The following is a 12626-nucleotide window of genomic DNA, read 5'->3' as shown; positions in this document are numbered from 1 at the left end:
GTAACACTTCATCCACATGTCATATAATTTAAGAATTCAATCATATGAAGAAGAGGTGTACAATTATCACCACATTCAAGTCTAGAACATTTTTTTTCTTGCAAAGGTTTTTTTTTAATCCACTTAACAATTGAGGGAAATTTGGATTTTTCACAGGATTTAGCAATTATGGACAGGTTCAAGAGAAGCATTTTGTTTACCCTTTTTTTACAAGAACAAGATAATTCTGGGACATGTGGAATCACATAGATTGCCATGGATCAGAATCAACTCAATAGTCACTGGTTTGGAGTATAGTAAGTGGATATTTAAGTTTATAAGGAACTGGCAAACTATTTACAAAAATAAACCCTTTTGAAAAGTAAACAACAATGGCCGTTATCTTTTGTTGACTCTGCCTCGTGCTGGCCCATGTGGTGCTGTGCACCCTTCGCACTCCTTCAGACGGTTAGTATGTGAGTTTCCTGCTTGTTTGTTCTTGATTGCGATTCTGCCAGACATCTCCTCATCGCCTCGTTTGCATTTATCTCATGGCTAATAATATAGCCTTTCTGTGTTTGTTCTTCCTTGGCCTTTTGTAAATCCAGTTTAGTAATGTGTTCACTTAATATTTTTTCCCATTTTAAAAAAATTGGGTGTTTTTGCTATGGATTTGAGACTAGTTCATATCTTCTGGATATAAACAAATATTTTCGACCAGTCTGTCATTTGTCTCTTAATTTTTGGTTTTATATATCTATGTGTCTGTTCCCTTGACAGTATCTCACTTGCCTTGATTAGGTTATTATTCTTGTTAGTTATTGCCATGGTGATTTTTTCATAGTGACCCCACATGACAGATTTGTATTATAGTTAGATTTGTATTAAGTATGAAAATTGGATAATGCAATTCTGCCAACTTTATCTTTTTCTTTCAAAATTGTGATAGCTATTTTAATTCATTAACCATTTAATATAAAATTCATATCCATAAAAAATTATCCTGTGATTTTTAAATGATATTGCACTGAAACTATATTTCAATTTAAAGAGAAATCAAGGTATGTAGGGATGTGGAGTTCAAATTTCATGAACATGGAATGTCATTTTATGTATTTCAGTCTTCTTTACTTTCTCTTATTAGTGCTTTATAGGCTTTAGCCCATAGATGCTGTGTTTGTTATTCTTTATTTATACATAAATACTTTATTTGGGGTGAGGGGTAACAAATGTTTTAAAATTTTGATTCCAGTATGCATGGCTAGCAGAGGATTCATTTAAAAAGTTGTACTTTATTTCTTTGCATAGATTTTTAGCTGTTCTAGAGTTACACCAGACATAGTTAATGTCACACAATCTACTGCTTACCTTATTAAGTGGAATGTAAAAATGTACTACAGATACGCCACTTGCCACCCCTTACTATTACAAATGTCCTGTGTATTCTGTCTATATTCATTGAACACCCAGTCAATGTGATCAATTTTGTTTTCAAGCATCAGACATATGAAGTAACATACCAAAACTTAATAGTGGAATAGTAGGCTTGTATGTTGAATCAATAAAGTTGTTTTAAATGATGAGATTTCTTTTACTTTTAGGATTTACAACAAATAATGCTTCCCATTGTCAACGAAGCTCATTGAATCTTTCCAAACGATCAGCAACATCAGTCCTTTATCCCCCAGACACACAGGATAATGGTACAGAACAAAAGGTATACAGTGATAGTGCAAACATTGGGTATGATCACTATTTATCTCATTAGTTTTACTTCTGTAGAGGTTATCTTTCTCTGGAATGGAATTGATCCCTTGAAGATACTTGGATCTGAACATGAGATCCCATGAACATGAGATTGGATTCCTATCCTTGATAGAAGAGTTATTGATTTAACTCTTATGCTAAAAGTCTTGTGAAATTTAACAGGAAGTAGCTCAAATGAATATTGTATAATTTTACTTACAATAATAGCCAATGTTAATATTGAGTATCAACAGTTGCCCTGGGCCTGTGCTAAATTATATGACAAAATTTGGTCACTTTGGATTGAAATATAAGAGAATCATATCTCTTGAAGGACCCATTGTCTAGGAGACTATGACATAATTCTCTTTACAATAAAATAATATTTTATTATGAGGACATTAATTTTGTTTCTAAATAGTGAGTGTAATCACTGAATTGGATTAGATTAGACAGAATTTCTCTGAAACAAATTGAATGACCACCTAAGAACCAAGTACCGAGGGAACCAGCATGTCTTTAGATAAACTATGAAACGCTAGAGCGAGTCATTTATACATTGCTACATTGAGTTTAGGTTTAAACTAGTTAGGTTTGAGCTACCTGTGAACGCTCTTTAGTAGTAGATTAATAATATGTGTTGCCCTTGAGACAATTTCTGTGAGAGAATTAGATGCTAGAAGAAAAACCAGAACAATAATGCCCTTCTCATTTGGTTGGTTGGTAGCAGGTGAAATCTATCCAGAAATGTAATTACAGGAATGTTCTTCTCTTGCATGTTATACTGTATAGACTGATGGAACGACAACTTACAAATCAAATAATTTGTATGATAAAGGTAAGAAAATGAAAAATATTTATAATTGTTTCTGAAATTTGTCAAGTGAATATAGTTTCATCTTATATTTTTTTCGAAAGATATGTTTTACCTCATTATAAAATTTCTTGTTTTAGAAAATAAAAAGCTATAAAATTATATATTTTCAAATGATCAACCCACCAGCTGAGCCATAGGAGAAGGAGATGGCAGTCTACTGCTATAAATATTTAAAGGTTTGAACACTATGGGGCAGTTTGACTCTGCAATTAGTGCCTCTGTGTTAGCTGTCTGTAAGGATAGAGTATGTTCCTGGTAGGCTGTAGTTCAAAGGACTCTCCTCAGGAAGGTAACCATCTTTCCTCCTGGAAAAATATCCGTTTCTAGAATCAACTAGACATTATTGAAGTCCTTTCAGCTCTGGCTGGCTTCCTGAATGACCTTCAGGAGGTAGCCTCCCATATCCTGCTAACGAGCTACAGGCCTCTTCACATGCATAGCAGACCGCACCCTCAGATGGGTCAGACACCATGCCAGAGTCCTCTTGCTTTAATGTTCTCATGTGCACGGAAACCTGACTCGTCTTTGACTCTCTTTCTTGTATTCTGCATCAGAAAGTATCCCTTTTCTGTGTAGCTTATCTCCTTGATTTCTTCTGTCTTCCTCTCTTTTGGACTCCTCTGACTCCTACCCTTGAAAATTACACCAAGTTTCTTACAATCCCTTCTTTCTATTTTACCAATCTACACAGTTCCCTGTAAAAGCAACCTTCCTCAAGTACAGCTTTGGTGACTCCCCATTCATTTCTTTGGTGGTTACCCATGGCCTACTGATTGAGTGCAAGCATCTTATTCTGGAAATGAGCTGTGGTGAGTGGCAGGAGATTCAGTTGGTAGAATAAATTAAACAAGGATCAGAAGTTAAGAGTATCAGGATTTTCCCTAAAGTAAGTGGTTAAACATTGCAAATCTGTAGGCCAAGGCCATCAGAACATGTCAGCCTGCCTTTACTCATATAAATAAAAATACCCAATTGTGGTCATTCCAATCTCTGGCAGCTTCATAGGGAGAACTTGGAGACAACTTGGTTCATTAGATATTCATCCTCATTCTAGCTCCATTATTTGATTACACTGAAAGTTATCTCTTCTTTTTCAGGAGTAATAAACGTCTCAGCCAAACCTTCAGGAACTTCAGCTCATAGTTCGCCCACAAGAAAGTATTCCAAGCCTTTTGCTCCAGATGCAGACAGAATGCATGAGGTATAATTTCATGATTGTCAGTGGTATGAAGCCATCCTTTTAAATGATAGAACCTAAAGCATACATAATGTCCAATAATTTTTTCAATTTTTACTAAAATTTTAATATCCCTGGGTTTTTCACCCACAACCTTCAGAGGAAGTATCAAGCTTTCAAAAATATTTTTTTTTGCCTTTGCTAATAGAATTTTTTTTCAAAAGACATCCATCCTTTTTGGGGAAGTGATCAATGACTTGTAAACAGACAGCAAAAATTCAGGCTGCAGCCTCTGGACATGATATGTATTTGGGGGGTTGGTAATTTGCTATTATATGGATAAAATTCACATCTTTGGTTCCATTAGTACAGTGTTAATTGGTTTTAGGTGCATTAAAAAGTTAAAACGGTTCAAAAGAAATTTCAAAAACCTGGAAATAACTTTTCCCTCAAGAAATTTTCTTGATTAGATTAGAAAGTGACTTAATTTTCCATGTCTTATAATCCATAATAATTAACAGAGTAAATTATGCATAACAACTAAATTTTATAATATTTCCTTTTATCTTCTGTGTAGTACAACTTCTTTTTAAATGAAATGTATAAAGGTCTATCCTGGGTTATGAGGGACACTGTGTTGCTATCTCAGTAGCTACATTAATATCTTTGGAAATTTGGAGACCTTGATATTACCCAACAGATTTGAAATGCTATGACCTTGACTAAAAACCCAACTGAATTAAGAAATATGTCTACATTTGAATATTAACTTGATTTAGGTAATGTGTGTATTATTAACTTTGCCACCCATATTGCTGAAATGAATACTTCAAATTGTCACAGATATCTAATTTATTTTGAGAAATATCATAAGCATTTTTATTGTGATTCATGTTATATCCTCTCTTGCAACATATTGTATAAAACCCATCACTGTCAAAAAATGTACTTCTGACGGTCTGTGCTCAGCCTGGGGAAAGACATGATTCACTGGATTTGAATCCCTCTGTATCAGTGGTTCTCAGCCCTCCTAATGATGCAACCCTTTAATACAGTGACCCCCTACCCATAAAATTATTTTCATTGCTAATTCATACCTGTAATTTTGCTACTGTTATGAATTGTAATATAAATAACTGATATGCAGGATGTATTTTCACTGTTACAAATTGAACATAATTAAAGCATAGTGATTAATCATGAAAACAATACATAATTCTATATTATGAAATATTTGTTTCTAATGACAAATCAATGAAATTTTGTCTTAAAGCATGGTGTATGGATAACAGGCTTCATGCCGGGTACTCTTATGTGGGTGTATCTGCAAGTGGGCAGCCCTACCTGGAGACGGGTAAAGGAGTGGTGTCTTGGTTCCTAAGCCCATCAGGAAATATAGTATGTGTTTTCTGATCGGCTTAGGTGACCCCTGTGAAAGGGTCGTTCGATCCCCCAAAGGGGTCGCGGCCCACAGATTGAGAACCGCTGCTCTAGAAAAATCTGATGACACCCTTGTGGCACAGTGTGTTAAGCATTGGCTTGCTGACCAAAAAGTCAGTGATTCAAATCCACCAGCCACTCCAGTGACACATGAGGCCCCATACTCCCATAAAGATTTACCCCACAGCACCACTTTAATTGGGTCACTATGAGTCAGAATTGACTCAGTGGAAGTGTTTTTTGGTTTTTTTCTTTCTTTCTTTTTTTGAAGGTGTGGCTAATAATAATGTGAGCAGGCTAAACTGTTGACTAAATCCAGAGAGCACTGCTACCATATATACAGAGGTCTGTTGTCCACTTCCCCTTAAGCTTTTTCCTGTTGTTAACTTTATTAAAATGCATACATTTTTCATCCCATTAAGTTGATTAACTTCCTCATAAATACGAATTTCACAGATAGCTAATTTCAGGATGTCACTTACAAACTTTTTTGGGCACCAAATAAGAGAAAAGGTAGCAGGCATGAAACTGCTCTGTAGAAAGATCTTTCAAGGCAAGTGCTTAGGTGGTGTCTGGGAACTCGCTAAGTCTGAAAAGAGCGATTTAGTGTGCCAGTCTGTGTCCATTCCTTAGTTTGTCCCGAACACCTGCTTTCCTGCTGGACGTCTGACATTGTTATATAGCAAGGGAGAGGCACCTGGACGACTGACCACCACTGAAAATTGGAAATTTCTAATGGACTGCTTTCGGTAGAAACATTGCAGACAGGCTACTGCAAAGACAAAAAATATTGTCGATTTTCATAAATTATCCTCTAAAAGAAATTCTTAGAATCTCTAAAAAATGTTTTTGAATCTTACATGTAAAAATAACACCTTATGTTTAAGTTATTGAAAAATAGAGATTTGCCTGTTTTTTTATTGTTGTGGATTATACAGAAAGAAATAAATGATGATTTGCCTGAACGAACAGCCAAGAAATCATGCTGCTTCTCTGAATCAGGTAAATATCAGCCATGTTTATTGAGTAAACCAGACAAACTACTATTTCATTCCTCAAACATTTCTTTGTGAGTTCCAGCTTCATACCAGGTATACATCTAGATATTGAACACACACAAAAGAAAATGCATGACTTCTAACCCAGGCTATTACGTTGTAGTAGGGCGATTTCTCTGTCAGTAACTAACTTAATCTGATGGGAATCCTTGGGAGGTGCAAATGGTGAGCACAATCAGCTACCAACTCAAATGCTGGGTGGTTTGAGTCACCCATCAGTGACTGGCAGGAAGGCCAATAGCAGGTATGGAAAACCCAGGCAGCACAGTGCTACTCTGGCAGACACGTGGCCACCAAGGGGCAGAACAGACATGACAGCAAAGGGCTCCACCGGTCATGTTACACTGAGTACAGTATTAAAAGGTACGTGTGTGCACATGGAACAGTAAGAGGAAGGATAAGAAAACCAGTTCCCAGGTTTACACATGGTTATCCCGGAAGAATTTACAGAAGAGGTTTCCCTTGAGACCCAAGGACTAGTTGATGCATTGTGATAATAAGTATTCCCGGCTGCAGAACACTGTATGATTTTCTACTTTTTGAACTTGCCTTGGCATATATTTGACATATGTAGATAAATGTGATTATTTCTGTCCTTTTAATAAGCTTATTCAAAAAAATAACATTTTTCTATTATACATGAAATATTTCCCACATTCATGAATAGGTTTTAAATACTAGATAAATAATGCCATGTTTTTAATTTTGTATCAGATTTAGAGTTTTACTAATATCGCTTGATTTTTCTTGATGCACTTGTATGTATGTAATTTTGGGGCTATTATTTCCAAAGTTTTCATTCATTTGTATATCTTATCTCACTACACTTACTACAACTTCAAATACTAAGTGAATTTACGAAAGCTTAATTGTGGAATCTTATTAGATCACATACAAAACAAGTTTTGAGAATATTCTAATGGGAAGATATTAATGGTAGGCAGATCAATAAGTGAATATTGAATAAACATATGAATTAAATAATATATTCAATTAATAAATGTTATGTAGTACTTAGCATATGCTACAGGCTAAGGATATTGTTGGAATGTATATCTTATTCAAGGAAAGAGAAGAAAAATACATAATCACAATATAGCATGAGAAGTCTTTTAGAAGCATATCTAGAGTGCTTTGGGAGCACTTCCAGGGAAAGAATATTTGTTTAGGCAGTTTCTAGGAATTTTTTTGAAAGGAGTTAATACAGGTTCAATGAGATCTAAAAGATGAACAAGAAGGATGATACAGACGCTTGAAAACAAGGAAATCGCTAAAACCATGCCCTATAGCTAAGGGACACGTCATAAGTCTAGGGAATTTTATGTCCATCGGTGTCTCAGACCGTTTGACCTCTAATCTACTTAATTACTGTGCTTCTCTTTGGCTTCGGTTCGCAGCAGTCACATGGAAGTCCAGCCAAAGACTGCCCTCTGGAGGTAGACATCAATGTCCAACGCTAGGGAATATTCCGTACCTTACTGAAAAATGTGGAATTTATTGAGACAATGAAAATGAATTCCTGCCATTTTTAAAAATAGGGCAGTGACCGTAGAAATGAAAATTTGTTCATGAAAACTAATTACCATTTTATAATATACTACAGATAGATACAAATTAATTATAATTTTCCTTTTTTGACAAATAGGACCTCAGGCTCACACTACATCCAATGGTATTTTCGCCTCTCAGGCCTCCTCATATACGTAAGTATATAAGAAATTAATATGTAATTATAAATTGCTTCAATAATTACACAGCTTTCTTACACTGTTCTAGTTCTACATGGTTCTGATTCTACATTATTAAATTCTTAACACTAAATGTGCATTCTAAAGTAAATAAGTTAATCATTCATGTTCTCTCACTTCCTCTTCACCACACGATTCTATATTCCTGGTCGTCATTCCACTTACAAAGATAACCTCACCATCACGTTGCCTCCTCACGTTGCTTCTCAGCATCTCAAGTTTTTCTCCTGTCTTTCCCCACTTTGAAACATACGCCATGCAATAGGCTTTTTGAATGTATCGCTCTCCTAAGGGTGATAGGGTAGTTTACTATGAAATATTAATGGCAATCTATTATTCTTTCCTGAAGGCTATTTGTAGTGTAACCCGAATCTTTAACCTCTAATGACAGAAAAATGCAGAGTTTTGTATAAGGTCCTTTGAGGGGCCTGGGAATGGTTCATTCTTCAGCTCTTGGTAAGCATCTATGCTGTTGGTACATTCCTTTTTGCTGATCTTCAGATGATGAAGAAAATTATTATGTTAGGGGAAAAAACCTTTACCTTAAAAAGGTAAAATACAATCAACCAAAAACAGGGTTTAAAAAGTCAGGATAAAGCCACAGCTGCCCGGAAATTGGTTGAACTGTTGCTGTTAGGTGCTCTCACCTGGATTCGGACCCCTGGTGATCCTTTGTACAACAGAATAAACGCCGCCAGGTCCCGTGCCAGCTTCACAATTCTCCTAATGCAACCCGCGCCAGTTCATCTTGTCTGAGGTATTCCTCTTTTTTGCTGGACAACTACTCTGTCATGCATGGTGTCCTTCTCCAGGACGGACGTCTCCCGACCATCTCTCCAAAGCACCAAGGATGGACTCTGGTGATTGTTGCATCTAAGGAGTATTGGCTGCTCTTTTTCCAAAACAGATTTGTTTGGTCTTTGGGTTGTCCGTGGCACTTTTAATATTCTTCACTAGCAACATAATTCAAACATCTAGATTCTCCTCGTCTTCCTTATTCAATATCTAACTTTGTCATAGGCAATATTATGGATGGGTCAGGTGCACCTAAGTCCCCGAAGTACATCCTTGCTTTCCAACACTTTAAGTAGATCTTGTGGTGCAGATTTCCTCAGCGCAGTGTGTCCTTCGATGCCGTGACTGCTGCTTCCATGAGCACTGATTGTGGATCCAGGCAAGGCAAAGTCCTTTATGACTTCAAACCTTTTCCCGTTTATCAGGATTTTACCTCTTGATCCAATAGTGAGCATCTCTATCTTCTTGCTAAATTGCAATCCATAATGAAGGTGTCGGTCCTTGATCTTCACCAGCAAGTGCTATAGGTCCCCCTCACTTTCAGCAAGATTGTGTCTTCTGTACACTGCAGGTTGTAAATAAGCCTTCCTCCAAACCTCATGTCACATCTTCATCATATCATCCAGCTTCTCTGATGATTTACCCATGTAAGGGGATATTAGCCTGATGCATACCTTTCCTGGTTTTAAACCATGCGACATGCGCAATCTCCTCTTGATCCATGTATTGGATTTCATGAGCACAATGTATGCCTGTTCTTCTCAGGGATACCCACAGTGTGTTAGGATCCGCAGTCAAATGCCTTAGCATAGCCAATAAAACACAACTAAACGTCTTTCTGATGTTCTCAATTTTCAGCAAGGATTCATATGACATCAGCAATGAAGTTCCTTGTTCTACAGCCTCTGCTAAATCTAGTCTAAACCTCAGCCAGCCTCCTTGGTCAGCTGCAACTGTTGTTGGAAGACCGTCAGCAAAATGTTACTGCGTGTGATATGAATACTACTGCTCTATTATTTGAGCACTCAGTGGGGTGTCCTTCCTTTGCAATGGGCACAGGCAGGGATCTCTTCCTGTCTGTTGGCCACGTAGCTGTCTTCCAAATGGCCTGACACAGAGGAGTGAGTGCTTCCCATGCTTCATCAGCTTGTTGAAACATTTGAAATTAGTTTTCCATCCATTCCTGGAGCCTTGTTTCCATGCAGCTTAACCTTTCTCCTTCAGTACCATTGATTCTTGACATGGCTGAATGTGTACCAGTTATTTTTGGTACAGTGACTGTATTCTTTCTATCTTGTTTGATGCTTTCTGCATTAATCAGCAGTTTGCCTATAGAATCTTTAGATATTTCAACTCAACGCTTGAATTTTTTTGAGTTTTCAGTTTAAATAAGATGAGTATGTTCTTCCTTTTTAGTTTCCTAACTCTTGGTATTTTCATATTTCATTTTAATATTTTACATTGTCTACTCGAGCTGCCCAAAGATCAGCCCAACTCCTTACCTCCATCATTTCTTCAATTTGCCTTACTCTACAAGTAAGAGCACATTTTAACCTGCCTGTTGTCATCCACTTTGATTCTTTCTTCTTTTCCTGACTTTGTAATGACTTCTTGCTTTCTTCATGTGTGATATTCTTGATGTCATCCCCCACAGTTGTCTGTGTCTTCTGTCATCAATGTTCATTGTGTCCATTCTGTTCTTGAGATGTTCTTCAGATTTAGGTAGGATAGATTCAAGGTCATATTTTGGCTCTCCTGGACTTGTTTTCATTTTCTTAGGCTTTCTATTGAACTTAAATACAAATAATTGATGGTCTGTTCTTCAGTCAGCCCCTGGCTTGGTTTTAGTTGCTGATATTTAGCTTCTCCATTGTCTCTTCCCACAGACGGTGTCAATTTGATTTCTATGTATTCCATCTGGTGATTTCATGTGTACGGTCACCATTTGTGTTGTTGGAAAAGGTATTTGCTATGAACAAGTTGTTGGTTTTGTGAAATTCTTTTTTTATATTATTATTATTTTTATTGGGGGCTCATACAACTCTTATCACAATCCATAAATACATCCATTGTGTCAAGCACATTTGTATATATGTTTCCTCATCATTCTCAAAACATTTTCTTTCTACTTGAGCCCTTGGTAGAAGCTCATTTTTCCCCTGCCTCCCCCACTCTCCCTTCCTTCATGAACCCTTGATAATTTACAAATTATTTTTTCATGGCTTACACTGTCCAATGTCTCCCTTCACCCACTTTTCTGTTGTCCACCCCCCAGGGAGGAGGTCACATATAGGCCCTTGTAATCAGTTCCGCCTTTCCAACCCACCCTCCCTCTCCCCTCCCAGTATCGCCACTCACACTACTGGTCCTGAAAGGATCATCCACCCTGGATTCCCTGTGTTTCCAGTTCCTTTTTGTACCAGTGTACATCCTCTGGTCTAGCCGGATTTGTAAGGTAGAATTGGGATCATGATAGTGGGGGAAGTAGGAACCATTAATGAACTAGAGGAAAGTTGCATGTTTCATCGGTGCTATACTGCACCGATTGGCTCGTCTCCTCTCCTCCCCGCAACCCTTTTGTAAGGTTAGATCCAGTTGCCTATAGATGGGCTTTGGGTCTCTACTCTGCACTCCCCTTCCTTCACAATGATATGATTTTTTGTTCTGAAGATACCTGATACCTGATCCTATCGACACTTCATGATCACACATGCTGGTGTGCTTCTTCCATGTGGGTTTGTTGCTTCTAAGCTAGATGGCTGTTTGTTTATTTTCAAGCCTTTAAGACCCCAGACGCTATATCTTTTGATAGCCAGGCACCATCAGCTTTCTTCACCACCTTTTCTTATGCACCGATGTTGAGCCTCATGGAATGCCATTTTAATAGAACAAAGTGATCTTGCACTGAGGGAGTACTTGAATGAAGGCCCATTGTCCATCTGCTACCTTAATACTGAACCTATAAATATATGTACATAGATCTATTTCTGCATCATCATATAGAAATATATTTACATATGTACATGCCTGTATTTAGACCTCTGTAAATGTCCTTTGCCTCCTCGTTCTTTCTTCTATTTCCTTTTACTTTCCTCTTCTCCCACTATCATGTTCAGCCTTCATTTGGGTTTCAGTAATTCCTCTCAGTTATATTACCCTTCATTAAGCCCTAGCAGGCCTCCAGCACCATCCTCACCATCAATTTTGGATTTTTGTTGTTCCCTTGTCCCTGTGGTTGTTAACACTGACTTCCTTTCCTCTGCCTCTCCCTCCCTCATGCCCCCCGACCCCTCCGGAACCATTATTCTGTTCCTTTCTCCTCCAAATGGTTGATCCCACCTATCTTGTCTAGATAGTGCTGTAGAGATACTAATATGCACACAAAAGAAGACAGAGCAAAGCAAAGCAACAAAAGAAAACAAAACCACAACAAAAACCAATGACTTAAAAAGAAAAGCCTGTGCATCGCTCAAGGTCTGGGTTTTGCGAAATTCTATCATGTGATCTCAGGTTTCCTTTCTTTTACCAAAGCCATGGTTTCCAACTACTCTTCCTTCCTCTTTGTCCCCAAATTTCTCGTTCCAATATCAGAAATTATCAATATATCTCTATTGCATGTTCAGTCAGCTTCAGGCTGAAGAATTTGGTGTAATTTTTCCATTTCTTCATCATCAGCTTTGATGGCTGGCACATACATTTGAATAACAGCTGTATATTAGATTTCCTTTGGGGAGATAGATTTCATCCTCTCACAGACAGCATTGTATTTCAAGGTGGATCTTGAAATGTACCTTTTGAAGGCAAAT

General features: G+C 37.4%; 1 protein-coding gene across 1 annotated transcript in view; it reads left to right on the top strand.

Moving 5' to 3' along the window:
- Positions 1-12626, top strand: part of FSIP2 (fibrous sheath interacting protein 2) — an 83155-nt gene that overhangs the window by 18842 nt on the left and 51687 nt on the right. The window contains exons 10-12 of the mRNA XM_075529075.1: positions 1581-1696; positions 2518-2563; positions 3700-3803. Coding sequence (XP_075385190.1) covers positions 1581-1696; positions 2518-2563; positions 3700-3803 — 266 coding nt within the window. The remainder of the gene's footprint in view (positions 1-1580; positions 1697-2517; positions 2564-3699; positions 3804-12626) is intronic.

The sequence above is a fragment of the Tenrec ecaudatus genome, chromosome 13, assembly GCF_050624435.1.
Source record: "Tenrec ecaudatus isolate mTenEca1 chromosome 13, mTenEca1.hap1, whole genome shotgun sequence".
Taxonomy (NCBI): Eukaryota; Metazoa; Chordata; class Mammalia; order Afrosoricida; family Tenrecidae; genus Tenrec; species Tenrec ecaudatus.
This window is presented reverse-complemented; position numbering and strand designations above follow the sequence as displayed.